The sequence below is a fragment of the Phoxinus phoxinus genome (assembly GCF_949152265.1).
Source record: "Phoxinus phoxinus genome assembly, chromosome: 10".
Classification (NCBI taxonomy): domain Eukaryota; kingdom Metazoa; phylum Chordata; class Actinopteri; order Cypriniformes; family Leuciscidae; genus Phoxinus; species Phoxinus phoxinus.
The window spans coordinates 12425167-12453010 of NC_136885.1; the positions used below are offsets into that span (position 1 = coordinate 12425167).

The following is a 27844-nucleotide window of genomic DNA, read 5'->3' on the forward strand; positions in this document are numbered from 1 at the left end:
TCATTAGAAACATCATCTCTGTTTAAGGCTGATGTGCTTATTTCCTTCATTCTCAGCAGGACAGACCATCTAAACATGAGAGGGCCCTGCGTCCTCACAAAAAATACAGAAAAAATACATATTCTGATTGGATTACTGTTGCTTGGAGACCACTGTAAGGGACCGGTGTTGATACGTGACTAAACAAATTCCTGATTTATTCAGCATATTATCACTGATCTAATTGATCTATTATCATCTGTGAATGTGCCTCTGTTTGAAGTCTCTCTTTAGTTTTATCCGGGTGATTAAAGGGAAAATTAAAAAAAGATCAGTGTTTGTTGTAGATTATAGACCCTGATTATAATTCTAAAAATATGTCACATCGCCTTAGAGGCCATTTACCTGACACTGTTTTCAACTAAAATGTTTTTTTTTTTGGTCGTTCATTTACACATCAACAGCATATTGGGAGCCTGAAAACTTAAACTTTTGAAGTCGGGTTTCAAATTGGAAATTCGGTAAACGACACCGTTATCGTCTCCATGTAAACTGTACAAACGTGAATTTGTGTAAGCGGTGATGTCATGCGCATGCATACTATGTGTTCAGTCTAGATGCAAATGTGTCTTTACAAAGTGATGTCGCCAACTACTGGCCTGGCAGCAGAATACAGCGTTTTAAATTGTTTTCGCAGATCCGTGTGAGCAGGGATCGTTTTGACAAAGTTGTCGTCTGTACGCGAAAAACAAGAAAATGTCAGTTTTTAGTACATTGTTGTCGTGTTAACACCCTTAGAAATCCTAAGACCTTATACGGAAACATAATATCAATTTTAAAACATCAAAAAATATGAGATACTGTAGATGTACAGTAGCCAGGCTTTACATATCTTCTCAACCTCTGACAGAACATGGCAGAAACCTTCAAATGTAAATTTTTTTATAAATAAGCAGGATGAATCCATGCAGGCTACCGTTCAAGAGTGTAGGATCGATAAGATTTTAAAATGTTTTTCAAAGTGAAAGTAAAAACCTTAATATTGTTACAATTTCAAATAACTGTTTTTAATATAGGCTACCTTAAATTGCAATTATGCAAAGCTGAAGACTGGAGTCATGATGCTTAAAAAAATCAGTGTCACATGATCCTTCAGAAATCAATCTAATATGGGTTAGAGCTGATTTGGTCCTCAAGAAACATTTCTGATTATCATCAATGTTGAAAACAGTTGTGCTGCTTAATATTTTTGTGGAAATGCTGATTTTTTTTCCAGGATACTTTTATGAATAGAAAGTTCAAAAGAACCACATTTATTTCAAATAGAAATCTTTTGTAATATTGTAAATTATTTACTGTCACTTTTGATCAACGTAATGCACCGCTGCTGAATAAAAGTAATAACTTAAAAAAAGATTTTTGCAATGTTGAATGGTAGTGCAGTAGCCTATGTGGGTATTCTCTGGTTCTTCGACTAAAACTCTTCAAATCGTCTGAGAAGTGCTAACAAGAAACAGGAAGTAAGCTCTATTAATAGCACGTGCTGTATTTTTGCAGCTTTGCTATGTCATTTTATAAAGTATACTTCCATATGAATCGACTAAGTTTATACATTAGCTGTTTTGATTAAGCTGAAATCACATTCCTCCAAACTGAGCTCTGGTGTGCGGATGTAAATACAGTTTTGTATGAGAACTACAATTGGACAAATCTTGATACTGAAATATAAAACAGACCCGAAAATGTGATGCTCGGAAAGCCACAAATATAACAAGATTAGTTCAACCCAAATTCAATATCCTGCATCTTATCATGTCATGACAACACAGATGGTAGATAGTGAAGAGGTCTAAGGAAGAGCACTTAACTCAGTTCCCTTTGGATTGAGATTACAACCAAAAAAAAAGACAACAAAGCACCCAGAAAAACTCTAAGAAAAATCAATTGAGTGCATTTAAAGGGGTCATGACATGGTTTTTTTTATTTTATTATTATGTTCCCTTAGGTGCAATTATAGTATTACTATAGTTTTTTTTACCAAAAACTTTTAAAATGTAGTGATTTATGACCTTTTCCCACCCTGTTTCTCATCCTCTGATTCAAACAGTCTGTTTTGGGGGTGTTTCCCCTTTAAGAGTTCAGTGTTAACGCCCACTGATATGATTGGCTAACGTCAGTGCCTATGCATCAATATTAACGCCCCCAGCCAGAACGTTTGCGGATTCGGCGTAACTATTTAATAGCGGGTGATGCATGCGAAGCGATGGCTCTGGCAATGATAAAACCTTATTATGTTTGAGCCAGAATCAGAGGAAAATGAACCATCACCACAACAACGAAGACTGGATCAGCCCGTGTCCACATGGAAAGTGAAACTATTTTGAATTAATAAAAAAAAATTAACCCGAGACACTTGAAAACGGATTATTGTTGCATAATTATCCAATAGCTTCATTTGCTAACAGTTTAACATTATGTAACTAATTCCAATGAAATGATAGGGTGTACCACGGACAAAAATGCATGCACAGACAGGCCATCTTAGAAGATGCAGCATTGATAAAGGCAACATTTTTAATTTTCTATCACATGTAGGCCTACTAGAAAGGCGACATATTTTCAAGATTCTCTTATACAAATGTGTTTATATTAGCCATGGTAAAAAGTAAGTTTGCGTCGTCGTTATTGAGCCCATAGTCGGCACGGACTTATCTTTGAGCAACAGTTTTCTGGCAAAGCCAAGCATCATATTGGGATTTTTTTCCTCAAAACAGTCATCCTTAAATGTATAGAACACTGCCGTGACTGGGACGTCCGCAAAAAATAAAGTGCATCCATTTTTCCCTGACGACTGGATCTTTCAGCGTATTTAAAAAGTAGTTTAAAGTTTTAAATACATTACTTACAGTTTGCGTCGTCGATGTTGAGCCCAGAATAGACGGCACGGACTTATCTTTGAGCAACAGTTTTCTGGCAAAGCTCAAAACAGTCATCCTTCAGATGTACAGAACAAACGCTTAAACTAACACTGTCGTGACTGAGACGTCCGCAAAAAATAAAGTGCATCCATTTTTCCCTGACGTCTGGATCTTTTGCAGCGTATTCAAAGATGTTGTTTGTCCACATCCAGGAACAGCACATCTGCGGCGTTGTAATTTCCCTGTACACAGACCCACTCGCTGTCCGTCGACTGAACACTTGTGAGGCGCGCAGCGCGCGGGCGCGACAACGATACGAAATGAGCGTAGTTGTCTTGCGCTTTAAGCGTAACTGTCTTCTGCTGGAGGCGGTCATTATGCAAACGCTGGTACGTCACTTCGTACCGTGACGTCACTTCTTACCATGGATCCAGAACGAGCTGTATTTAGAGCTTGATTAAATAAATGATTCGTTTATAATGGGGAGGACGTCTTAAGCTATGAAACTTGCAGGACGTTTTAATGGTACAAAGACCTCTTATATACCAAAAGATCAAGGCAAATTTGGTTTCTCATGTCATGACCCCTTTAAAGGTGGCCTGTAAAAGAGCCCTGAGCAAGCTATCAGTTACATTGCTTAGTCAAAAGCAATTATTAAAAATGTAGATGTCTACCTACCGAACATGGATAATTCTACAATGTCTTGTAATTTGAGAATCATAGACAAGATATCAAAAATGCATTTGCATAATGTTTTGATGTGCCTGCAATTGATGTGCCTGCAATAAGGAAGCAGTAGTAAAGGGATAGTTCCCCCAAAAATGAACATTTTGTCATCAATTACTCATAACTTATTACTTTTGTTTGTGCTATAGCTTCCATTTACCGAATCGGAGTTCTCCGCGTGTTTGCTGATCAAAGTTTATATTATAAAAGCAAATGTGAATAAAAGCCTAAATTAAATCTGTTCATCATATACATTGATTGTGTCTCTTCAGAAGACAGATTAAAATGCTTGATTCATAATATGGATTTATTTTACAATCTCTTTGAACGTTTAATTTGAAGCGTCAGAGTTTTGGACGAATAGACTAGGGCCGTTCACACATCAGTTCTCAACTAAAAATGTCAAACTTTTTTAAGCATTTTGGCCGTTAATTTAAATCGATATTTTTTTATATCGATATATCGCCCAGCCCTAATGTGCACACATATTATGTGTTCCTTCCACCTATGCATAGTGTTTCTTTACAACATCGCCAACTACTGGCCTGACAGAATAATACTTTTTTTTGGTCGTTTTCGTGGATCTGAATGGGGATCATTTTGACAATATATCGTCTGTACATGAAAAACACAAAGGAAAAACTTTTCCGGTTTTAGTATCATTGTCGTCGTGTAAACATGAAATGTCTCAGATTTCATTAAAAAATATATTTACTTGTGTCCCAAAGATAAACAAAAGTTTAGAATGATATAAGGGTTAGTAAATAATTGATGACATAATATTGATTACTGGGTGAACTAACCTTTAAGGATACTTGTGTTTTAAGTTATCGGTACTTAATTCAGAGGGAAAACCACATTAGATTAACGATACAATACTACAATAATTTTGTTAGACACCATTACATTAATTGAACTGGGGGAATGAGTTTCCTCAAATAATTTAAGTTGACTCAGCTTATTAGGGTTTACAGCGTATACAATAAAATACAAAAGAAGAAGAAAACAAACATCATGAAGAGAATACAGAAGCTAAGAAACCGAGGAATACAAAAAAGATAAAGACACCTATTTCAGTCAGTGTAATATTACCAAGAGTAAGTTATGAAAAAAGCCAAGCATGTGCAGATACACCACTACCCGGGCAGCTAGTTATTGTTGACCTCTATGAGAGAGGACATATGACTCAACGTAACCCATCTCAGCCGTCATAAACTCACGTGCTCATGAAAGCAAACCACACATGCAGAAACAAATAACCCTTGAGGAAAAAAGTGTGCTCATGTCTCTCTCTCCGTTTGCTTTCTTGGTCTCTGGGGATGACACAGCTGCTGCGATTCAGATAACGTTAACTATGAAACAGACAGTCTTATATTTGGGCATATGACGCTATTATGCAACATGAGGATTGTAAATTGTTATAGGATTCAAAATCAAACACTTTCTGTTTCACTTCACATTTCTACACGATCCTCCATTGAACATTACGACACCTGGAGCACTGCTGTGAATATGTCATGATCTAGGCTAAATCTGATCAGCAGAATCTGGGACACAGCCAGCTGTGAAAGTAACTTGATTTTTCATGAGACATTGCAGCTAATACAATCACCATGTTTTTGTCAAGTATTTATCATATATTCAGCTGTTAACAACATTATAAATCAATGGAATTCCTACAAGATGACGTCAGATGATTTTGGATCACTCACTTGCAAATAAACTTAAGCATGTAACTGTAGAGAGACAAACAGTACATTTGAAAATATTCATATTTATGGTAATAGCCTACTTGGGGACTCTTGGGGATAACCAGAGTTTCACCTCTTACGTTTCATCATGTTTATTTTTGCCAGTAACCCTGTCCTGATGGGCACATGGCTTGTGTGATATCGTCACTAAAATAGTAGGACAGGGGGTCAGATGAACTTTATCTGCTTGTAAAGTGTACCACTCTCACTTCTTCCATCTGATGAGGTTAACTAGGTCTCTCAAGAAACAGCAACTTTGGGCTCAGAACTAAAACAAATATTACTTATAGTCAAGTATTGCTGCTTGTCAGTCTTTTATGCTGTAAAGAAAGTTGCTGCCTTACATTTTTAAGTACAATCAACTTGGATTACAACATTTCAACTTAAATTACATTAAACTGACTTAAAAACTGAGTTGAATCTTGTATAACTTGTACAATTTTTTTTTTTTACAATCGCTTAACTTATTTTAATGAGTTAAAGCAATGTAAAATGTTGTCAAATAATTATTTATCTTTTTTTTTTTTACAGTGTACTTGAAAGGTCAAGTATGAACACAGTTTGAACATGAGCTGCTCGAATAAATTCAAATCTCAAGAGTAGGCCTATTAAAGAAATGAGATTGCTGTAATCGGATTCCATAATCTGCTTTGGTTATGGTGAGAGCTTATTAAAAGTTGATTGCTGAAGTTTACTGGACAAGTCGAGAAGTCATAGCCTAGATGTTTCTCCACTGAGCCAACAGTGGTTTTCTGGTCTCCTAGCCTGGTTAAGATGGTCTTCAGCTGGTCTCCCAGTCTGGCCAGACTAAAGGTGCCCTAAAAAATCCATTTAAAAAGAGCCAACAGACCAGCCTGGTCTTGGACCAGAAAAAAACAGCATCTATGGATGTCTCAAAACTTAATGATCAACGTGTGCAGCACTTTTGGCATCATTATGCGCGTTCCAGTCAGCTGTCTAGCAAGGCAGCTCACTAGATTTTGGGACACAGCAGGTGTAGTAGGCTAGGCTATAGACAACACACGATGGCTAAGTACATATTTAGACGATCAAAGGTGATGATGTTGTGTGTCTGTGTGTATCGTCTTACCATTCGATGACGGCTGTCCTTTAGGCACAAATAATACAAAATAGTCCAGATCAGATGCAGGTTTACTTTAAAAGTCGATGAAGACAATCCTGTTTTTTTTTGTTTTGTTATTTTTTTTTAGAACCAGCTAACTTAGTTGTCAAACTAAATTACTCCGTAGGATATTTAATCGGCGAACTTTTTACGACGTTGTGGACATTATTTCGTAATTACCCGAAAACAAAGTCAGTGATCCCCGGCTCCCTTTGGACCTGCTGTCTGTATGAAAAGTCGCACAGCGATCCAGCTCAGTTTGGTTTTTCTGTCCTTTAGGAGATCTGAGCATCTGTAATTCCCCCTTAACGAAGCTCTCGGAGCAAAAGAAGAACGAATAAAGAATATGTGCTCTTCCAATAACAAGGACGTTATGATGCCCAGAATCTCATCCGAAAAGCCGGTATCACACGCTGCTACACGCTCTCCGCCCCAGACATACAACACTGATCTCTCTCTCTCTCTCTCTCTCTCTCTCTCTCGGAGAGAGCGTGACGCCACTCCCCATCCTCCGAGCTTTTGCAACTCTTTCACAACTACATGTTAAAGACAGCACGTTTTACTGTTTTTATTCCTTCTTTTTATAATCAAACAGTGCACGTTAAACTTCAGTGTAAAAGTAGTCTGCTTTGATTGTTTTGCATACACACAAAGAGACAGATAAAAGTGTCAGTAATGTTACTTAATACTAACTGCAATATACAACATAACATACAATGCACCGAAATAAAATCAAACTTTCAGTAAGAGATTAGTGAACAGTTATGAATAGACTGTTATTCACAGGTTACTTCAAGTTCCCCAATAACCTAATTCAAAATACAAAGCGAATTTTAAAGTATATGGTTACATAATATAATACACATTGGACACATTTGAAAAAGAAGATAATACTATTAATAATAATAACAACAACAAAAAAATTTAGAAGAAGAAGAAGGTGAAATGTAACCGGATGCTGATGTATTTAACCAATGGCTGGTGCTGTGGATGCGCATGCTCAGTGGAACCTGTTTCCTAAACGCAACAGTGCGTCCTCTTCTGTATCCTAGCAACAAGGGATCTTCCAGTAGAAGGGGTGTAGGAATATTAGACATTTGAAAACAGATAATAAAAAGGGATGCAGTTATTTTTTTAACATACATTTTCAATTTATATCCTTTTAAAAATGTAATTGTATAATATAATTATAATTGTAATTGCTATTTTAAACGCTTTTGTCTTATGACTGAAATGACCTCCCCTCGTGCGAGTTAGTTTCGCTTCTAATTTTGTATCCGTTTGTCAGTTGCCGACCGCGCGTTCGAAAAACTTGTACAAAAGAAAGCTACACCCGTATTTTACCCCAATAAATTGATAAAATATTACAAAAAGAACCGGAACATGTTTTAAATATGGTGTTAATCGGTCCGCGTGTGTACTATTGAATTTCTGTAGTGCCTGTTTGGTCAGGAAGTTGTGTTTGTTGTTAGTACTGTGAACTGCCAGTGAGCTCGAGCTCGCAATCTCACGTGAGTCTCTGCAGGTGTGTTTTTGTGATTATTATGCATCTAAACACTGGCTGGTTAGACAGTTGTTCTGGCTTTAATGTTCATGCTTTTTATCGCTACGTAGATGGAGAACTTTATTTTGTATGAAGAGATTGGGAGAGGTAGCAGATCAGTTGTTTATAAGGGCAGAAGAAAAGGCAGCATACATTTCGTGGCCATCATCTGCAGTGACAAATCCAAGAGACCTGAATTAACAAACCATGTATGCTAACGTAATATTTCTTCAGCGATTTGTTTTAAACAGTGAGTTTGCACTTTGTGTGTTTGATAAATGTCACATCATCTCCACAGGTGAGACTTGCCCATGACATTAAGCATGACAATGTGGTATCTTTCTATGAATGGTATGAGACCAGCAACCATCTGTGGCTGGTGGTGGAGATGTGCACAGGTGAGATCCCTAAACTTCTACACAAGTTTTACCAGTGTACCGGTACTAAGTCTGCTCTAATACTGTTTCTCGCTTTTCGAGGTATGCAATTTGTATGTTTTTCTTCTTCTAGGTGGATCCCTGGCAGCACTGATCGCTCAAGATGAGTGCTTGTCTGAGGATGTAGTGCGAGAGTTTTCCATTGACCTGATAAAAGGTCTTAAATACATCCACGACTCTGGCATTGTTGTCTCGGATCTCACACCTGCGAAGGTATAAGCATCACACACCTGTTAGGCAAGCCATTGTAATGTATGTCCATCCTGAGCTAGTGTATGTGAAGTGTCATGTTACACCCTAAACATTCGACCTAGGACGGTGACGCAAAACAAAACATTGCGCTTTTTTAAGCGTGTAAAATGGATAACTAAATTGTATGGCGGAATACCATAGCAAGTGCTCATGTGTAGTAATATCTTCACTCGTGAAAAATCCTCTCACCGGCCCCCGCTCCCTCTCCCAGAAGATATTACTCCGCCAAGTCGAAGTGCTCCCAAGCACTTGCTATGGTATTCCGCCATACAATATAGTTATCCATCTTACACGCTTAGAAAAGTGCAACGTTTTGTTTTGCGTCACCGTCCTAGGTCGAATTACACTACTCGAGTAACTGTATTTAAATAGGGAGGTGTTTGGTAGCTTCTCTGGTTGGCCCCTATTGAATGAACTGTGCTATCAAAGTGTTGCCGTGCGCCAGACGAGAGAGGTATGTATCAACTCGTGTTAGTTAAGGTAATAACATAGTTTAATATGAAAAAATGGTGTATCCCTTTAAAAAGGTGCTAAATAAATAAATAAAATAACTACTAATTTAAAAAAAAAACTAAACCTTTCTTTTTTTTTCTTTTTCAAACCTTTGTTAATTTGTCACCATGAATTCATGTAGATTTTGTTGGATGGACCAGGAACTCTGAAGTACTCCAATTTCTGCCTGGCCAAAGCTGAAGGAGAAAGTCTGGAGGAGTTTTTCTCTCTTGTGATGGCAGAGGAGACAGGAGCTGGAGACTGCATCTCTCCACAAAACATCAAGCACAGGATTAAAGGTCAGCAGCAGGACTCCTCACTTTCACTGTTCATATACAATACTTGTCTGTCTGTCTCATCTTCACTGGTCACTTGCATGATTTATGATTTATAAGATGTTGCTCTGTCAGGCTCTCCTGTGTATTGCGCTCCAGAGGTGTTGAGAGGAGCAGACTCAAGTGTCTGCAGTGACCTGTGGGCGTTAGGCTGCATCCTTTATGAAATGTTCACAGGTTACACATTTTACCCTTTCATCTTAGCCTATGAATTTGACTAAACATTATTTTGCTATGTAGTTTTTAGTAACACTTTAGTTAAAGCCTTTAACTAAATTCACCTTTAGATAAAGTTCACGTAATTCACCTTACAATTTTGTATCATTGTATGATATCATGAATAATTGTAATGTAGGGAGGGATGCACTGATTGCATTGATTGAAATGTCAAAGAACAGCTCAAATAAATCAGTTCTAATGCTTTAAATTACAGATCTATTTATTGTTACACATGACAGACACATTTCAGATGTAACAAGGAATCCACAAATATTATAATGCATTTTAACTTTATGTATTTATGAAAATATATAATGCATTAAAATGTACATTTTGAACTATAATACGTTATACACAAAGGCTTCAAGTAAAGTGTTCTCGGCCTCATTTTCTCTTTGTTTCCTAGGAAAACCTTCCTTTGTCTCTGAGAGTATGACCGGTCTAGTTGATCTAATTTTAAATGAAGATCCTCCACCCCTAAGACAAAAAGGTTTGACACCTCACCTTTAATATAGCCTATTGTACTTTATATTGTTGTTGTTTTTAAGTGTTCATTTTATGACACATGTAATGACATCTATTTTCTTTTTAAGAACCTGCTTTCTCACAGCCCAGTGTAGAGTTTGAGAGGCTAGTCATGGGTTTACTTCAGAAAGACCCAGTGAAAAGGTACAGTGTTTATTTTACTCAATCTCTTCTCAGAGTTGGAGACATGTTACTAAATATATTTTTTTTAATTAATCACATTACTAAATACAGTACCTATGAATATGAGATGGATACAATGATAGACACCGTTCTTCAATTTCAAATATAAAATGCAATTCATAGTCTTGGACATTTGCTTAGAGTACCATGAGTGATATGACCAGGAATAAAAGCATTCACTCTTTCCACACCATTGAACCTGTCACATTACATTAACATTGTAGCTTAGGTGCTCATCTGTGAATTTCCTAAATTACTTTCATCTGTAGGTTAAGCTGGGACCTTTTGGCAGCTCAACCGTTCTGGAGGGAAGTGTTTTCAGAGGCACACATCACTATGGGAAAAGGGGAGGATGACGTCTCGCTGATATCCAGGTATATTTGACAGTAGTGCCAAATATCTATTGTGGTGCTCTTGAAATTGTTCTGTTATGTATTACATTCTTTATTAAGCCAATCAAGCAGTTATATTTTTCTACAATAAACCACGATCACTGACACACATTTTACTGTACTTGTGACCCATGCCAAAAGCCCTTAAAGTCACATGAAATCAAAATTGACGATTCTTTTTTTTTTTTTTATCGAATATCGCAGTATTTACTATCAATAATTTATCCATGCACATTATTATTTAAAAGAAAATCATGTGCCCTTGTAAACTTTAATCAAAATAAGTTCCCTTCCCTCATGCAACAACATCTCTTCTATTCTCTGATAAAGTGTTTACTGGCGCGAGGGCGGGGCAACCTGTCACTCACGTGAGATAGACCAATAGCAAACAACAACGATCCAATCAATTCCCGATTGACAAAATCAAGTCCCGCCCTAAATTTTGTTCTTATTCGAGAAGCCCTTTCAATAGGATTTAAGTCACAATAGGGGAAATAAAGACTATCGCAACCTCCATTTCATGCTGACTTTAAAGAGTCTGGTGTTTGAATATGGCTCTATAGATCATCTTGTGCACAGAAGCTCTGTCTAGTATTGATGCAGTGAGTGGGCAAACAGCCCTATGGCACACTTCATACACTGCCTGTGTGTTCAACACAATGCCTTACACAATAAGCCTTTGTCCCATCCTAGCTAACACAACAGATGCATGTTTTATAAAAAGTTTTTTTCAGTAGTATTGGCACTTCTTGCACTGAAAACACACCACATGTGTTTCATTTGTTCCAACGTCATTTGTTTTATGAGTCCAGAACAGTTGTCCAGAACAGAAGTTATTGGTTAAGTTTAAATATAGGTCAGGTCAGAAAATGAAGAATTATTTTGTGCAGGTAGATGTTTAAAGCAAAGCTGATTGGTTGACCATTGTAAGCAGGTTATAGGTATAACCAGGTTAAACTTCTAAGCTCCTGCAGATCTGATGAAGTCTGTAAGTGTGGAGTGGTGCTGACTTTGGGCTGTGATTGTGATCTGAGCTGGTGTCAGCTGCTGTGAGTGGGCCAAAACAAAGACCATTGTGATTCAACCACAAGTTGAGTTACTTGAGCACCAAACAAGGATATAAAAATGATAATTCTGAAGGATCATGTGACACTTCAGTTTTGCCATCAGTCATTTAATTATTATATTAAATTGTTTTTTTTTTTAATAATATTGTTTTTCATGTATTTTTAAAGGGCACCTATTATGACATTTAAAATGTTCCTAATGTTGTTTAGGGAGTCTCCAACAACAGTTTTACGTGCATGGAATGACAAAAAACACTTTTGTTGTCGTATAATATGCATTTATTTTTACCTGATTTGCTCACCGACTCCCAAATGATTCGTTCAACGACTCATTTTTCCAAACCCCTCCTTTGCGCGACGCTAATCTGCGTTGATTGGTCAGATGACCCAGCAGTGTTTACAGAGATAATATTTATTGTTTAACACGGAGTACAATGATGCTTTTATCAATTAAATCGTGTTATAATAATGATTATAGTCCACTGCTTTATAGTTTGTAGTAAAAAACTAAAAATAAGATAAAGAATTTAATGTTATGTTAGCGAGCATAGCCCAGAGTTCATATTATAAAAGCACAATCAGTCTTAGTTTGCGTTAGCCCGATGCATAAACATAACGTTTTTACAAAAAAAAAAATGCAGTTATGTTACTACGAGGTATTATTCTATTCTTTAAGACAACTCCGAAAACAACGACAAACACTTCACATATCTCAATACAATTGTCATTGAAAACCTAGAAGCTAAACGGTGCTTACACAACAAACAAAATAATAATTAAGCATCCTACATAAAACATATAAGCAACAATTATTAATAACACTTACAGGTTGTGATACGGAGGAGGAAGCTGATGCAAATACACTTGAACCTGAACCTTCCTTCAATATCAGCCGGCTCGCGAATCCAAGTTTGATTGCATTTAAGTTGGTAAAGCAATCGTCTTCAAAATGGCGCGACCAAAGCACAAGGCTCGGACTATACTTCTGTGGTATAGTTGTATATATGATGAATTGTAGCCACTTAGTCTTCAAATGCTCCTCCTTGGGCAGATCGCACTTCAGAACGCAGCGTCTCGTCGCCGTGATGATTTCAAGTTTGCCTTGGAGCGCAATAAGTGGGCGTATCGTATTCAAATAACTTGACAAGTTGACGTCATCTAGTCAGAGAAAAAGCTTCGGTCTTCTAACGATTCATAAAAATGACTCAGAGTCGACTCTTACTTTTGAAAGACAATAACTTTATATACGGTGCACTTTCATATTTCAAACTTTGCAGGATGTTTTTGTTCACTTAGATCTATGTTACACACTACATGAAAGGTAAATTTCAAAATTCCATAATAGGTGCCCTTTAATCAAATACATGCAGCCATGGGTCATAAGCAAATTATTTCAAAAATCTTACCAGCCCAAATCTTTTGATTTATACACGCAACGGTGATATTTTAACTAGTGACGGTCAAATAAATCAAATTACCTCTGAAAATATCATCTTGGTAGTATTTGTTGCATTGCATTTAGTGATTTTATTAAAACTAAAATCGAACTATTGTCTCCAGGCAGGATGGCTTTCATTACTGTATTAGGACAGTGAGTAGTCTTTTTTTCTTTTTTTCTTGCATAATATTATTGAGAATTATACCCCCCCGGTCAATATCAAAAGTAGCAGTCAGTATCTGGTGTGGCACCAGCTGTTTTAACTACAGTGCATGGACCGCAGAAGAATTTCCAGTTCTTGATGTGAGATGTTACTTCCTTCTTTCACCACTTGCAAGTTCTCAAACATGTCTGGGGAGGGGGGAGGAGGGGGAGGGGGGGGGGGCATTTGGTTTCATATTGTGTGGCACTTCAAGGACGATCAGCTGTCCTTCCTGTCTCCTGTACATTACGGACATTGTAGTTTATTGCTCTGTTCACATCTGCAGTCCTCTTGCAGCAGGACTATGGCATGTTCACGTGCATCTTTCTCTAGATGTTTTTCAGAGTCCGTGGAAAGGTCTCTTCAAGTTATTGGAACTGTGTCCTTAATTTGCTACCGCATGTAAACTAATATGCATTTATTTATTTTTGGTGGTAAATTATGACCCATCTATTTTCACATTTATCTATTGTCTTCTCCAATTGATTGGGTGGGTGTGTGTGTGTGTGTGTGTGTTTCAGCCTGCATTTGGCCCCTTTGGCTTCTCAGACAGTAGAGGAGTCACGGACAGCTTCTGCTGACCCAGCCAGCCCAAACCTCAGCAAGTCCTTCACATTAGGTAATGCAGCAGACGTGAGAGTCAGCGCGTCCTGCCACACTCTCTGTGCCTGCATAGGGCCTGTGGATTTTATGCCAATGCTCTGTGCATGTGTGGTCGCCAAGCACGTACACACGTGTGAGCCTGTGCAACTCATGTTCAGTTTGCATTCCTGTACAAATTATATTTATGTTCAGTATTAAATCACACACACCTGTACACTTAAGGATTAGATTACTGCTGGCTTATACCTCCATTGCATATTAACAGAGGGGCACTACATGACAGAAGAGTGAGCTTATGTAAACGTGAATCAATTGAAACACTTTTTTTTTTTTTTTTGCTGTACTGTACATTGTTAAAACTTAATCTGCCAAAATGGGCTTCATTTGAAACAGTAGAGCTGTATTTCAGGAGAGAGAAAAAAACTTCTTCCTGTTTTACAGATCTTTTAGAGTGTTAACAAACAATATAATAAAAAAAATGTCCAAAAAATCACATGGCTGTTGAATAGCCTGCCATACAGATGATTTCTTTGGGTCTTAATTCGTTTTTCCAGATTGTCTTACAAGGTTGTTTCTAGATTTTTTTTTTTTTTTTTTTTTTTAGGAAGAAATTGTTTTCATCATTATTTTTTGTCTGACCTTTTCTTTGTGATGTTTTTGTATCATAGATAATGTGATTGAGTTTAGACCCAAGTCTGCGCTGGACATTGATTCCAAAGAGACGATTTTCCTTCTCAGGTACCTCAAATCACTCTCCTGTATCTTCATTTATACCTCTCTGAACTCACAATCATTAATAAACACTTTAACATGTAGATTTGAATACTTCTGTGTTTTTTGGTAGTAAAATCAGAACATGTTAGTCTCTTACTTTTAACGTGCAGATACCAAAAATATTAAATAAATAAAGTGTTTTATATGCAGTGGGCAAACAAAAATGTTAAACAAATAAAAATGTATTTCATTATTTAAAAAAAACAAATATATTTTTTAATTTTTAAAATAAATACATGTATGCTGGACAATTGTTGGCCGCTTTTCCTTCTCTGCATCTGGTCTAACTCCATTAAAAATGTAAATAAAATGAAACTTTTAGTTTTGTAAAGAAATATATATTTAAGCACAATATACCAAACTAATTTATACCAAACAAACTATACCAATTTATCTACCAAACTAATTTCAAACATTTACATGAAAGGGTTTTAAGATCATGAGACATTGTGTTTTGATATTTTGACATTTTGATATTGTGGTATGTCATGAGTGGTGTTCAATGCTAGTATCAGGAAATTCCTGAATATTTCAGTTGTTTTGTATCTCATCAAACAGCTCCAGAGCAACTCCCAGAACAAGCTCTAGAGAGATGGAAGACAATCAGCCTGGAATTCAAGTGAGTTCACAAGCATAACAATACATGCAGTTGCCCTCCAAAACAAAGTATCAACGCAAGTGGAATTATGCTAGCTTTTCCCAAAACTAACCAGATTTGCAATGGCTTTTAACAAAGTAGTCCCACTGTAATTTATACTGGATGTATGGAGTCAGATCCCCTCAGGTTTACACAAGTGTTCTAGCAGTGTGTAGTCACATGTTCCACTAGTGTTTGACATCCAGAATGTGTCCAAGTACTTATTTAAATATTGGCAAACTTATTTTTGTGAAATATTTGTGTCCTCTGTACATGTCCCACAGTCCATACTAAAAACGCTCTACAAAACATCACAGTGGAAAGCTGAGCTATTAGTTTATTCCTTATGCTTGTTTAACAGTTAACCTCAGGCTTGCATATGATACGTTTTGTTATACCACAGCACCATCTACTGGATATATTTAACATTACCATTTGCAACTATCACATTTGCTGTCACATTTCAAAGCTGTGACTTCCGGAGGTCGCATACCTACATCATTGAGGCTGCCTCATTTCAGAAAAGTAACCATTAAATTCAAGTAAGAAAAAACGTACTGTACAATAAATTACGCCTCACAAAGAATAACAGTCAAATTTATAATGGTGTCTGTCCCTGAAATGGGATATCCATAGGGCACAGCCATCAAAATGAGACACAGATTTTGGATGTGTCTCAATCAGCTCCCTAGTTCATTAGTCAGGACGATCAGAGAGTCGGCAATTTTAAAGGTCACAAATGAAGATATTTTTGATGAAATCTGAAAGCTGTCTCACTTCTTTGTAACATCACTAGACATGTAATTAACATAATCTAGCTAACATTTATAATTTATTTATGGCTAAAATGTTGCACAAACTGTTTATGTAATAAGCATACATATAAGCATGTATATGTAACTAGGAGTCTCGTATTTGTGATAATTCCAATAGCACATGAAGGCAGCATTAGCTTCAACCCTAATTAAACACACCTGAACCAATTCATCTTCAGTTTGAGATCTTCAGGATTACTAAAAACTTCAGGTTTGCTGGAGCAGGTTGGAGCTGCAGGAAGGGGGTGGAATACAATTGGATAAACTTGCTCTGGATTATTGATCACAGTGGTGCAGGAATATAATTTTACAGTTTAACAGAAGTTATAACACCAGTGTTAAATATTCTTTTTTTTTATTGTAGCCTACCATTTAAACCGTGTTAATGAAAGAAGTGTGTTACATGTGTTCTGTAGGACTCCAGTGTTATGGTGGAGGACCAGAGTGACTTGAACACTTGTATTAAATCACTTTTATACACGGATAATGACCTTGCAGTTACTCCCATCATGGATAACCCAAAGGTAAAGAGACTTTCAGTCTAACAAAATAGACCATGTCTGAGGGACAGGTTTTCTAAACTTCTGTCCCTATTCTAGTGTGAATATGACAATGTTCTGTCTAACCAACACTAGAAACTAACACTAATTTTGCTCTGTGTTTAGATTTCAAAGACTGCTCCAGTTCGTTTTGACCCCAAAACGCTTTGTGTACCAGCACACTCAGGTAAACAGGACGATCTAGTGTTTTTTTGATAATGTAAGATGAACATTTTATTATTTACCCTTCCTCAATGTCATTCCAAGCCTCTATTACACATTACATATATTTTTTTTTAATGAATTAGTTGGTTTAAGTTAACATAATTATTAAGGAATCATACTTTGAATCTAGTTTCGCAAAGTTTAGCTCACTGATTCTATAATCCAGTCATAACGCTCAGCAGCTCAGAAGAAACATGATTTATAATAAGACTAAAATGTAGGTTCGTTAAATATTTGCAATATTTTTTTTCCTCATTTGCAAAGTCATACCTTTGGTATCATGGATATTTTCTTTTGCTATGAGACCAAATGGGAATGCAAAAATTATACAGTGGTTTCATTCACCACTGTAATGAGTTTCGCTTCTAAAAACCCTGGAAATGTGAAAAGGGTGCATTAATTTTTGGTTGTATTATTGCTTTAAGATAAGATAACTTTCTGTGGACTTTGTCAAAAAGTCCACACTATGCAAATATTGCAAATATTAAAGGTGTGTAATTTATATATGCATTTATTAATAATAAAATGCATTCTCTCAACTCTGATTAATGTACAGAGAGTTTATTCTCAAGTTGTAGATTACTGTAATCAGTTAGATGATAGTTTTTATTTTATGGTTTCATTTTAACTTTAAAGTTTAAGTTTTTTTACATGTCTATATAGTTTTTATTAATTTTAATTAAATGAAAATTATAAATGTTTCCTTGGTAACTAGCTAAAATAAATGTTTATACATGTATACACGTTTTTTTTTCTATGGTTTTAGTTTTAAAAGACGCTTTCCGACTTGGTTCGATTGCTCCCCCTGCCCCCATTGGACTGTGTTCAGTTTGTATTATTTGGGTCCGAACCGCGGCGCGTTTGCATCATCAAAGCAGCTGTTTACCCTGTTGCTTGGTAACAATGACGCAGGAGAAGGCGGCAAAATGCATAGCGTTGCTCGCCTCACTTTTATATTTTTGAACCATTGGCTTTGTTTCCAAAGCTTCAGTATCTAACGGCACTTGCGTCTGTCTGCCGCGAACGCACTGCAAATGCAAAAAGAAGAGAAATTAGTTATACAGCTCTCTGTTTGCAGTACGCCAGTCACGCTCATCAGGAAAGTGAGGGATACACACATTTATATAAAATCATACATTACTAGTGGTTCCCTTTCCCGGTTTTGTACGATTCCACCCTTTTGACCACCCTTTTTAAGCGAAGTCTGGTTTACGGGTGCACACCCGAGTTCGGAAAACAGCGTTCACATCATCCAACTGAACTCTGACGTCAATTGAACCCTGGTTGCTCACCAAAAGTACTAGTGTGAAAGCACCCTCAGTATTTAATAACCCTGGTTTGTGGAATAATATATAGAGTATAGATTCTCTCCATCTCTCTCTCTCTCAGCTGAACGGTTGTCCTGTCTGAACTCAGAGGACTGGTCTCAGTTCTTACAGCAGGTGTGTGCTGTTCTGGAGTCAGTGGACCGGGCCGGATTAGCCAACGCCACAGCGCCACGCACTAAACTCAACCTACTGTGTTACCTCTGCTCTGTCTGTAACCACAGAGAGATGGCCACACGCCTTATACACTCCCAGCTGGTAAGACGCATCTGAAACACATGCTGTTGAAAGATATAATCATAGTCACATGGTCATTATCACAAATTAAACCCTGACAGGGTGATCAGGTGTCCCATATCACCCTGATCTTGTATCACTCTAAGGGGTTTAGTTTGGGACAATGAGCAGCTGACTTATGCTGCTTAGTACACTCATTTCAAAGTACACAGTTGTTTTATTTAAGAGTACCGCTAATAATGAGTCAACATTAAGCATCCGGTTTGTTCCAAGGAAAGGAAATATCTAACTATATCTAACAAATAAGCACTACAGATTCTGAGCATCATTGACACATCTTTTCTAAAAATATGCGGTGTAATTGGTAATATAGTGTTGTCACAAGTTTATTAAATTGAGAGAAAATCAGCACATCCCTAGTGTATAGAACGCCCCTACTTCCCTCGCTACTGGAACTAACCTTTAAAGCCACACACTCAACAGCTGCTCTCACTGAAACTAAAGAAATGTTTTACATACCCTCATCATGTTATCATTTTAAATTAGATTCATGAATAAAGATGCATTTTTTTTTTAAAATAAATAAAAATAAATTGAATAGGACTTAGTAAATCTTTTAATCGGTAATCATTCCATGTGGTGCAAATCATACTTTTCTTTTGTGATCTTGAGCGGTTGGAAGTGTAGATCATCTAATGAGGGAAGTTGAACAATAGTGTGTCGGCTGAGGAAGGGGTGTCTGCTGTCGTCCTCGCCTCAGTCTGAAAATGAGCTTCCTCTTCCTTTGCTTTCATCAATGTAAACCATAATCAGAGGAACTTCATAGATTCTTGATGTATTAGATTTCAGTGGTACCTAAAGGGTTCATTACATATTTATACTGAAACTTTAAGCCAATGTAAATCAGATAACCAACATTTTGGTCATTTTTAAGTATGATTTGTTGTCACAGTAGCCTGTACACCAGTACATTCCTCCTCTGGCCACTCGGTGTCTCACCACCATTAGCTTTTCCATTCATCTAACGGAAATTTCTTGAGCATTCAGGATACAGGTTTGTTTTTTTAGAGCCAATCGCCATGTGACCAGTCACTTTGGAGCCACTGAAAATCATTACTTGATGCGATGACAGCACTGATTGGCTGATGGCACATAAGCACTCGCACGACTCTTCATTAGGGATTGTCCTGAGCTCTGACATCAAAGGCAGACAAAAATAAAAGTATATTATAGAATTACATGTTAGAACAGACTGTGTACTTATTATAGTAATTAACTGGTCCATCCCTAATCCATGTAGTCACCTTATATTGCTATGTACTTTCTTAGGGAAGTACACATAAGTGGATGTACGGTACGTGCAATAAGGTGCAACCAAATTATAATCCTGCAAAATAATGCTGTTAAGAGCGCTCTAAAAATGTTAATACATTTAATAAAAGTGAAAATAGATTGAGACATCTCAAGTTGTAACTTTTGCCCCCTGTTTTTTTCTGACACAGTTCCCTGTGCTGGTTCAACAGATGCGACATGCTCCGAACTGGGATATGTAAGTTTCAGCCTTGATTGAAAAAACAAAACAAAAAATCTTTAATTTATTACAAGGACATAATATTCTCTTTTTTTGTTTTATTGATTTCACTTAATCAATCCAATACATTTACCGGTATAAAAACAAATTCCTACATTTTTTGCCGGATCACTGTAACTAGTGAAGTATTCTCAGATGACACTATTGGTGACAGCCTTGGAGTGTCTGCTCAGAGAAATGCAGTGGCTGTCTTTCTCTTCTCTGTCCCTTTGACTCTGAGTGGAAGGAATGACAGGCATGTGTCTCACTGGCCCCTCACAGGATTACAGTCTCCAAGCAACGGACAGAGCCACTTTAGTTATAAATGACACTGAAAACCAGCATTAAACACTGCTCAATATGAAATGTCATATTCAAACATTTTCTATACAATACCGTTCAAAAGTTAGGGGTCGGTATGTTTTTATTTTAATGTTTTTGAAAGAAGTCTCTAATGCTCACCCAGGCTGCATTTATTTGATCCGAACTACAGTAAAAACATTAATATTGTGAAATATTATTGCGTATTAAAATAACCATTATTTTAAAATTGTATTTATTCCTGTGATGCAAAACTGAATTTCTGGCAGCCATTTTAGGATAGGATATTGAACACTGTCTAGATTACAAAGGGAATGAATACATATTTTCTACTGTACAATATTTACATTTTTATCAGAGTATGAATAGGAATAACCTCCAAAAATGATGTTATAAAACAATGATGAAAAACACCAATCCTGAAACCATAATGATGGTTCTATTCTTAAAAAGGCAGGAGAGAGGTCTAAGTAAGAAAGATTCCATTTATATATTTAAAAGATGGAATAAAATGTCAAATGTAGAACAGCTAAAATGAAACAAACAGCTGGATGAGAGTCATTTGATTGTGTAAACTTGTGTTTTAGAAGGAGCAAAGTGATGAGAGTGATCGGCCTGCTGGCTTCCCACTGCACAGAGCTCAGAGACGACGTTCCTGTCACAGAGGTGAGACGTGTGTGTCTGTGTGTGTTTGAAGCATGGTGGACATTTTCACATTAAAACAACAATGGGCAACCAGCAGGTGTCACTGTAGCATTGCTGTATTCTCATCTATTACTCAAGAGGAAAAAACACTAACAAAAATCATTTCTCAGCTCTCAATCCAAAGCACTTGAAATCCAGTAAAAGCCAGGTGAAATAAGCTTTTTACGTCTCTATCCCAGCCTTTTCAAATACAAAGAGGACAGACATCTCATCCAAACAGGTTTAAAAAAGCTTTCACTTATCATCAAAGCGCTGCACAGATGCATTGTGGCTAACCAAAAACAAATTCTTCCACCCCAATCCTTGATTTTACACAGGTTTGTCTTCCGTTCCACTACCAACTTATCCACCTTTTTGTTCATGGAGAATTTCGCGTACCACCCGGGCTCTGCGTAGACAGCGGCACAAAATGGCCGTCCGTCGTAATCTAGCAAGGCTGAGTTTTTTTTTTGCCGTTGTCCACAATACAAGCTTAAACTTTGCAGCTCCTTTCTGCAGCTTCTTCTTTCTCGCTTCTCTGGGCTCAGTGGGTCGGTATTGAAGAAGTGCTCAGGGTGATGGACTCTCTCCCCAGTTCTCTACAGGGGTTCTGTGTCTGAGCGGCCGATCCTGTCATGGCGATTTCTTTTAGTGCTTCTTTTTGGTGAGAGAAAAGCAGAGCTGCTTTCTTATGGTTCTTCTGCACTCTAGAGGGCCTTCTTAGATAATAAATTGAACTAAAGTCTGAGCAGATTTTGCATCATACACTTGCCGATTTTGTAAATGGGTACAGAAAAAACAAACTGGGGATCACACTACCAAACTTAAAAATGATTTCCAACACAACCTCATGCGCCATATTGCTAAGAGATGCATGACAAATAAAAACAATAGATCCTAGTCAGGGTAGATGCCATATTGAATTCAACGTGGATGACAACGAGGCTGTGAGGGATAAACTTACAGCCTTTACAATGCACTATATAAAAGTCCTAGATCACGTCATTTTCACAACTCACTACATTCAAAGTTGTTGTTTTTTCCTTTCCGGAAAGATGTTTCATCAGTTGAACAATAGATATGTTGTTAAACAACAGTACAATCCATTGAACGCACTGTACTTCAGTTCCATTCCTGTCAAAAATTAAATATGGTACTATCCTGATCGATCAATCAATCAAACAAACTTTATTTAAAATACACTTTAAAACAACGAAGTGGACAGTACAGATAAATAAAAAAAATTCAAAAAACATAAAATACATACTTTATACAAAGCATACAACAACAAATCAAGAGACCTAAAACATCAGAAATTGTTTGCTATTTTATACCATAGCAACAATAACATAATTTAAAACATTTACATTTATGCATTTGGCAGACGCTTTTATCCAAAGCGACTTACATTGCATTTCAAGGTGCACATTTTAAATTCTTATGAGTTCTTGCTTTCCCTGGGAGGGAGAAAAGGTGGGTTTTTAGAAGTGATTTAATAGAAAAAATTATCTGTTTTATCAGATTAAGTTCTTTGTGTTCTATATCTGACGCATCGGATATTGTTACACACGTGTAAACGAAAATCAAGATTCATTTTTTTGCATCTGTTCGGAGTCAATTCCAAATGTGGTTTTTAATCGGATACATATTCGATATGTATGTGGTTTTAAATCAGATACATATTCGATATGTATACATTTGACCTACGTGTAAACAAACCACCTCAAGACGAGGGCGAAACATTTACCCACAAAGATATCTTTTCTTGGACACTTTATAAGTAAGAGCTTGGGCACAGACAGAAACATTCAGGATCATAGAATTGTGTTTTGACCCAATGGGTCTCATTCTTTAAGCAGCATTCATACGCACAAGTTTGTGTGTGAACTGTGTGTGTACGATGTTATATTTCATCCTAACACAACTATAATTATATTGAAGTATGTTCCATTAATATTATATAATCTATATATAAAATTATTAAATAATTCAACTAAATTTTATCTTAAACATTCCATCATATACAGTTAGAGTAAGAAAAGCTGCCTTATAGCTTCAGATGTGAGGTTTCTCTGAATAATGCAGATATATACGTGCATGCACAGCTGGCTAATGAGAGGTCTGTAATCTGGGTCTGTATAAAGATGTTTATTGTGAGATTGACACACTAGCATTGGTTGAGGATCAGGCCAAGTTACAAATGGCTGTAAGGAAAGCCCTTATATGGAGATGTTTGGGCGTGTTTTATGCAAATGACTAACCTTGTGCACGTTGCCGGTCATTTAGAATATTCCAAATTCACTAACATCAGAACAGTTCATGTGTGTACGAATGTATTGTGAATTAGCTGGAGATTTTTCGTGAGTTCTCCTGTGTACAAATACAAAATAATTAACGCAATTATTAGCAACGAGGAGATTACGTCGCTGTTTATGAAATAATTGCACAGACGCACTTAACTCACTCATCATGGTATATGTGGGATAAACATCAAAACCCGACTTTTTAAAATTTATGGCCATTCAAAACCCGATGGTCAACCGTGTCGCTGAAAGCGATTACCAATCGAATCAATCTAGTTTTGTGGGGATTAATGAAACGCCAATATCGAAATACGAGTCATGTCTTAAGTGACAACTTTTGTACAACAACCCCCCCCCCCCCCCCCCCCCCCAAAAAAAACCCCGGATATGGTCAAATAATTGGATCTGCGTGACAAGCTTTGCTGTAAACGCAGCCAAACATGTTTGATTTCCTTGGATCCTTGATGGAATAAAAGTCTAAATCTAAAAAATTTGGAGTGTGTGCCCATCATACACTTATGCGATTTTCTATGAAATCGTGAACTGCGACTGCCTAAAATCAGCAGACTGGCTATGACTTTCAGCATCGAGCATTGATTCGTCCAGTTTGCAATTCTTTGTTGTGTATTCCAGCCATAATTGTACATTTTTCTTGAGAAATGTGCTCTAAAAGAGTCACACTATTGATTTCGAGTTGTAATGCATGTTGTTTGTGGGAGCTGTAAGCTTAGCAGTAAGTGGATCCACATGGGTAAGTTTCACTCAAAGGCAGTATCCATCATCTAAAAGAAACTTGGGCTAATTCATCGTCATGGCAACGATAAAAGCTTCTATAAATAGAAATGTCGCACAGGGGCTTGAAGGAGGAGGAAGGAAATTACAGAATTACAGGTAGAGCAGAAAAGTCTCTTCTCAGGAAAGTTTGCTTTTGGTGCTCTCTCTCTCTCTCTCTCTCTCTCTCTCTCTCTCTCTCTCTTTTGACATCCAACCCAAAACCTCTTGGTCTTTCTCCCTCTGACGTTCGGTTCGTTCTCTAATCCTCCCTAAAACCCTCTGTGTCTGTGTTCGCCATGAATACTTGAGCACTAGTCTAATGAAGTGGTAAATTAATCATTGTCCTTGGCACCGGCAATCCCCCGTGCCCCTAGCCTAAATTCAGAGTTTCTCTCAGAAGAGCCTGACTGTTTCCCCTGACCAATCCCATTACACACTGCTAAGAATTACAGCAGAGCCATCTGAAGGAGGTACCACAGGGATGAGCCAGTTTGGGGGGTTTTTTTCACTACTTTATTTATTTGATGGTAAACCATTTTCTGGAAAGTCATTTTAAAGTTACTTCTTCCATATATATTTCATAGAGAAATGTATTAAAAATCCAGATTCTGTCAGCGCATAAAGGCATCTGCAGCGTCTTGTGCCGGAGGGAGTGAATATTTCAGAGTTGAATTTTAAGTGGCACACTAGAGTATCGGTGCGATTGGAAACCAGTGAGAGAGTATCAAGGGCACTCTGTTTCTCCCTCGCTCTGTCCGCTGGATGTCTAAGACTGCATTTGACATGACTTTGACTGCATTTGTCTGACTGACTCGGAATGATATTGATTCTCTGAGCTTCAGTTGATTAGATCTGCATCTCCCAATACGTCCTCCGTGTCCTTTGTCTCACATTGTCGATGGTGTTGTTTAGGAATCTGAATTTTAAATCTGGTTTTTGGTGTGACACTTTTTTCCCCCTTTGGCTTTGTAGAAAATAGTGAAGTTGGAATACTTCCAGACACACTCGTAATACAAGTTGTATACCGGTATATGTTGTTCTATATAATGTTATTTTTTCACTTTTTAAGTTGTTGTAGGGAGAACATATGCTGGCTGATAAAATTCTCCACTCATCCATTTACTCCCGCATTAATATTGACATGATTATTAGAGAGATTTTAGACACTTATTAAACTGAGGTATGAATAGCATGAACATTTATTTTGTCAGTGGATGTTGAGTCAGATTAATTTAGGTAGTTTCTTAATTTAGAGTTACTTGCTAGTCGCTAGATAAATGTAACTCTGGACAAAGAGATCCAGAATGTGACTCGATAGTTGATCTGACGGTCTTCATGAACTTGCTGTATAAACTTTACATAACTCAATTATAGATTTAGATTCAAATATAGATTTATTCAATTCAATTCAAGTTTATTTGTATAGCGCTTTTCACAATACATATTGTTTCAAAGCAGCTTTACAGAAAATGCATTTCAAAACTGTACAAACAAAAATACAGTTAATTAATCATACATTTCGGGCATAACATATCGCCGGCGTTGGGTCGTCTCTTCACAGGCGTCGAGTCGTCTCATCACAGGCGTTGGGGCATCTGAAGTCTCCATGAGAGGCTGGATACATAACTAGAGCTGAAGAACTCTATTTGAGTTATCTCGGGACAGGCATCCCGAGATAACAACAAAAAAGGTTTTAAAAAAAACCTTTTTTAAACTTTAAAAAAAAAAAAAGTATTTCAATAGACGTTTTATTTTGTGTCGGTTTTGGTTCTCAGGTTACCATCTTAATATTTTCTTTATGCAGAAATTATCCACAATTTAGAATAATAGTGTAAAATAATTAATAAAATGATAAAATAACACAAATTAAAAACAAATGAATAAATAAATACAAAAATAAATATATGAAATATGCTAATAATAATAATGTCAACCAGGGGGCTGGGGTACACTATGTAGCGGGGCTACAGGTGAAACTCAAAAATTAGAATATTGTGCAAAACTTTTTCAAAGTAATTCAACTTAAAAGGTTAAACTAATATATTATATTAGAGGATGGATACCCGACCCGAGCCCGACGGGACCTGCCGGTACCCGACGGGCCGGGCCGGGTTCGGACAGATATTTAGAAATGATGTTCGGGTTCGGGTCGGGCTCGGTCACATCAGCGCGATAAGGCATTGAACATTTTAAATTTAAAACCGCTTATTATGTAGGTAGCCGATGTGCCTGATGCTTTCACTTGATGCAAACGTTCGTTTTTGTGATTAAAATACATGTAAAATATTACCATAACATCCGTCTTCCTGTGTGCGGACATTTGTTTATGTAGCCGTGACAACGAAACACGTGCATAATGTGCGCGCGCCAGGTGTTAAGCCTTGTTTATACTCGACGCGTCCGCACGAGCGCGAGTCTCCGCTGACTGCGCGCGCACCTCTCCAAACGGTCGAGGCGTTTATACTTGACGCGCTCGCCGTTGTACTATTCTTTGAAACTACAGGGGGCGACTCGAGTAATTGTCCTCTCTAAACCATCAGGAATCGGTGAGAAGAAGAAATATAAACACGTGACAATAATGTTTATATTTTACACGTTTATTTTAGTTACCACCACCAATACAAAAATAATCGTGTAAAACCCAGTAAACCCTGAGATTATTACTTGTGACATTAGAACAAAATATGCAGGCTAGCCTATATGGGAATACATGTACGTATACAAATAAATTAACGATCTCTTAAATATTTTCTAATTTCACTAAACATTTCATTAACTTTCGTGTACATTTGTATTAACCATGGACCTTTATGTTCATTAAAAAGGCTTTTTATGCTATTGTATGCTCATTTTTTAAATGTAAGCAACTAATTTAGACGCGCAAACTGGGTGCTGGTGTGATGAGAAGTTCGTGCTCGGCCAGATTCGGCTCGAAGTCGTTCATCTTCGGATGCGGAGCAAAATCTGCCGTGCACACCGCCAGGCGAAATGGGCCTTTGCGCACCCAACGCGCGCGACCGCCCACACCGCAATGACGTCATTTTTGCCGCGCGCACCTTCGCGCTCGTGCAGACGCGTCGAGTATAAACAAGGCTTTAAGAGCGCTTGTTGCTCCGCGCGCTGATGCGCTTGTCCTGTTGACATTTCCGATTGCCTTCCTACAGTTGCTTAATAAAAGCGGGCTTTCCACACAAACAAACATACAATTGTCATTAGTATGAGAAAAAAATGGGATTTTAACTGCCGGTCTCGGGTCGGGCTCGAACATAAATATCTTTATGCCTGTCGGGCTCGGGTCGGGTTCGGTTACTGCTCTGTCGGACGCGGGCCGGGCTCGGACTGAAAAATTCGGCCCGATCCGCACTCTATATTATATAGACTCATTACATGCAAAGTGAGCTTACATCTTATGAAAACCCCAAATTCAAAATTAGAATATTGTGGAAAGGTTTTCA

General features: G+C 37.4%; 1 protein-coding gene across 2 annotated transcripts in view; it reads left to right on the forward strand.

The window, feature by feature from the left end:
- The first annotated feature begins 7732 nt into the window (after window positions 1-7732).
- Window positions 7733-27844, forward strand: part of ulk4 (unc-51 like kinase 4) — a 180324-nt gene continuing 160212 nt past the window's right edge. Inside the window, exons 1-17 of one of the 2 annotated variants that reach the window (XM_079626094.1) lie at window positions 7733-8022; window positions 8112-8249; window positions 8339-8438; window positions 8551-8690; window positions 9364-9520; window positions 9632-9733; window positions 10182-10265; window positions 10369-10444; window positions 10753-10857; window positions 14104-14201; window positions 14854-14923; window positions 15518-15578; window positions 16828-16935; window positions 17077-17137; window positions 18565-18758; window positions 20240-20286; window positions 21216-21294. In XM_079626094.1, the coding sequence (XP_079482220.1) occupies window positions 8112-8249; window positions 8339-8438; window positions 8551-8690; window positions 9364-9520; window positions 9632-9733; window positions 10182-10265; window positions 10369-10444; window positions 10753-10857; window positions 14104-14201; window positions 14854-14923; window positions 15518-15578; window positions 16828-16935; window positions 17077-17137; window positions 18565-18758; window positions 20240-20286; window positions 21216-21294 (1620 nt within the window). In that variant the 5' untranslated portion in view covers window positions 7733-8022. The remainder of the gene's footprint in view (window positions 8023-8111; window positions 8250-8338; window positions 8439-8550; window positions 8691-9363; window positions 9521-9631; window positions 9734-10181; window positions 10266-10368; window positions 10445-10752; window positions 10858-14103; window positions 14202-14853; window positions 14924-15517; window positions 15579-16827; window positions 16936-17076; window positions 17138-18564; window positions 18759-20239; window positions 20287-21215; window positions 21295-27844) is intronic. The other variant, XM_079626095.1, reaches the window with a different exon arrangement.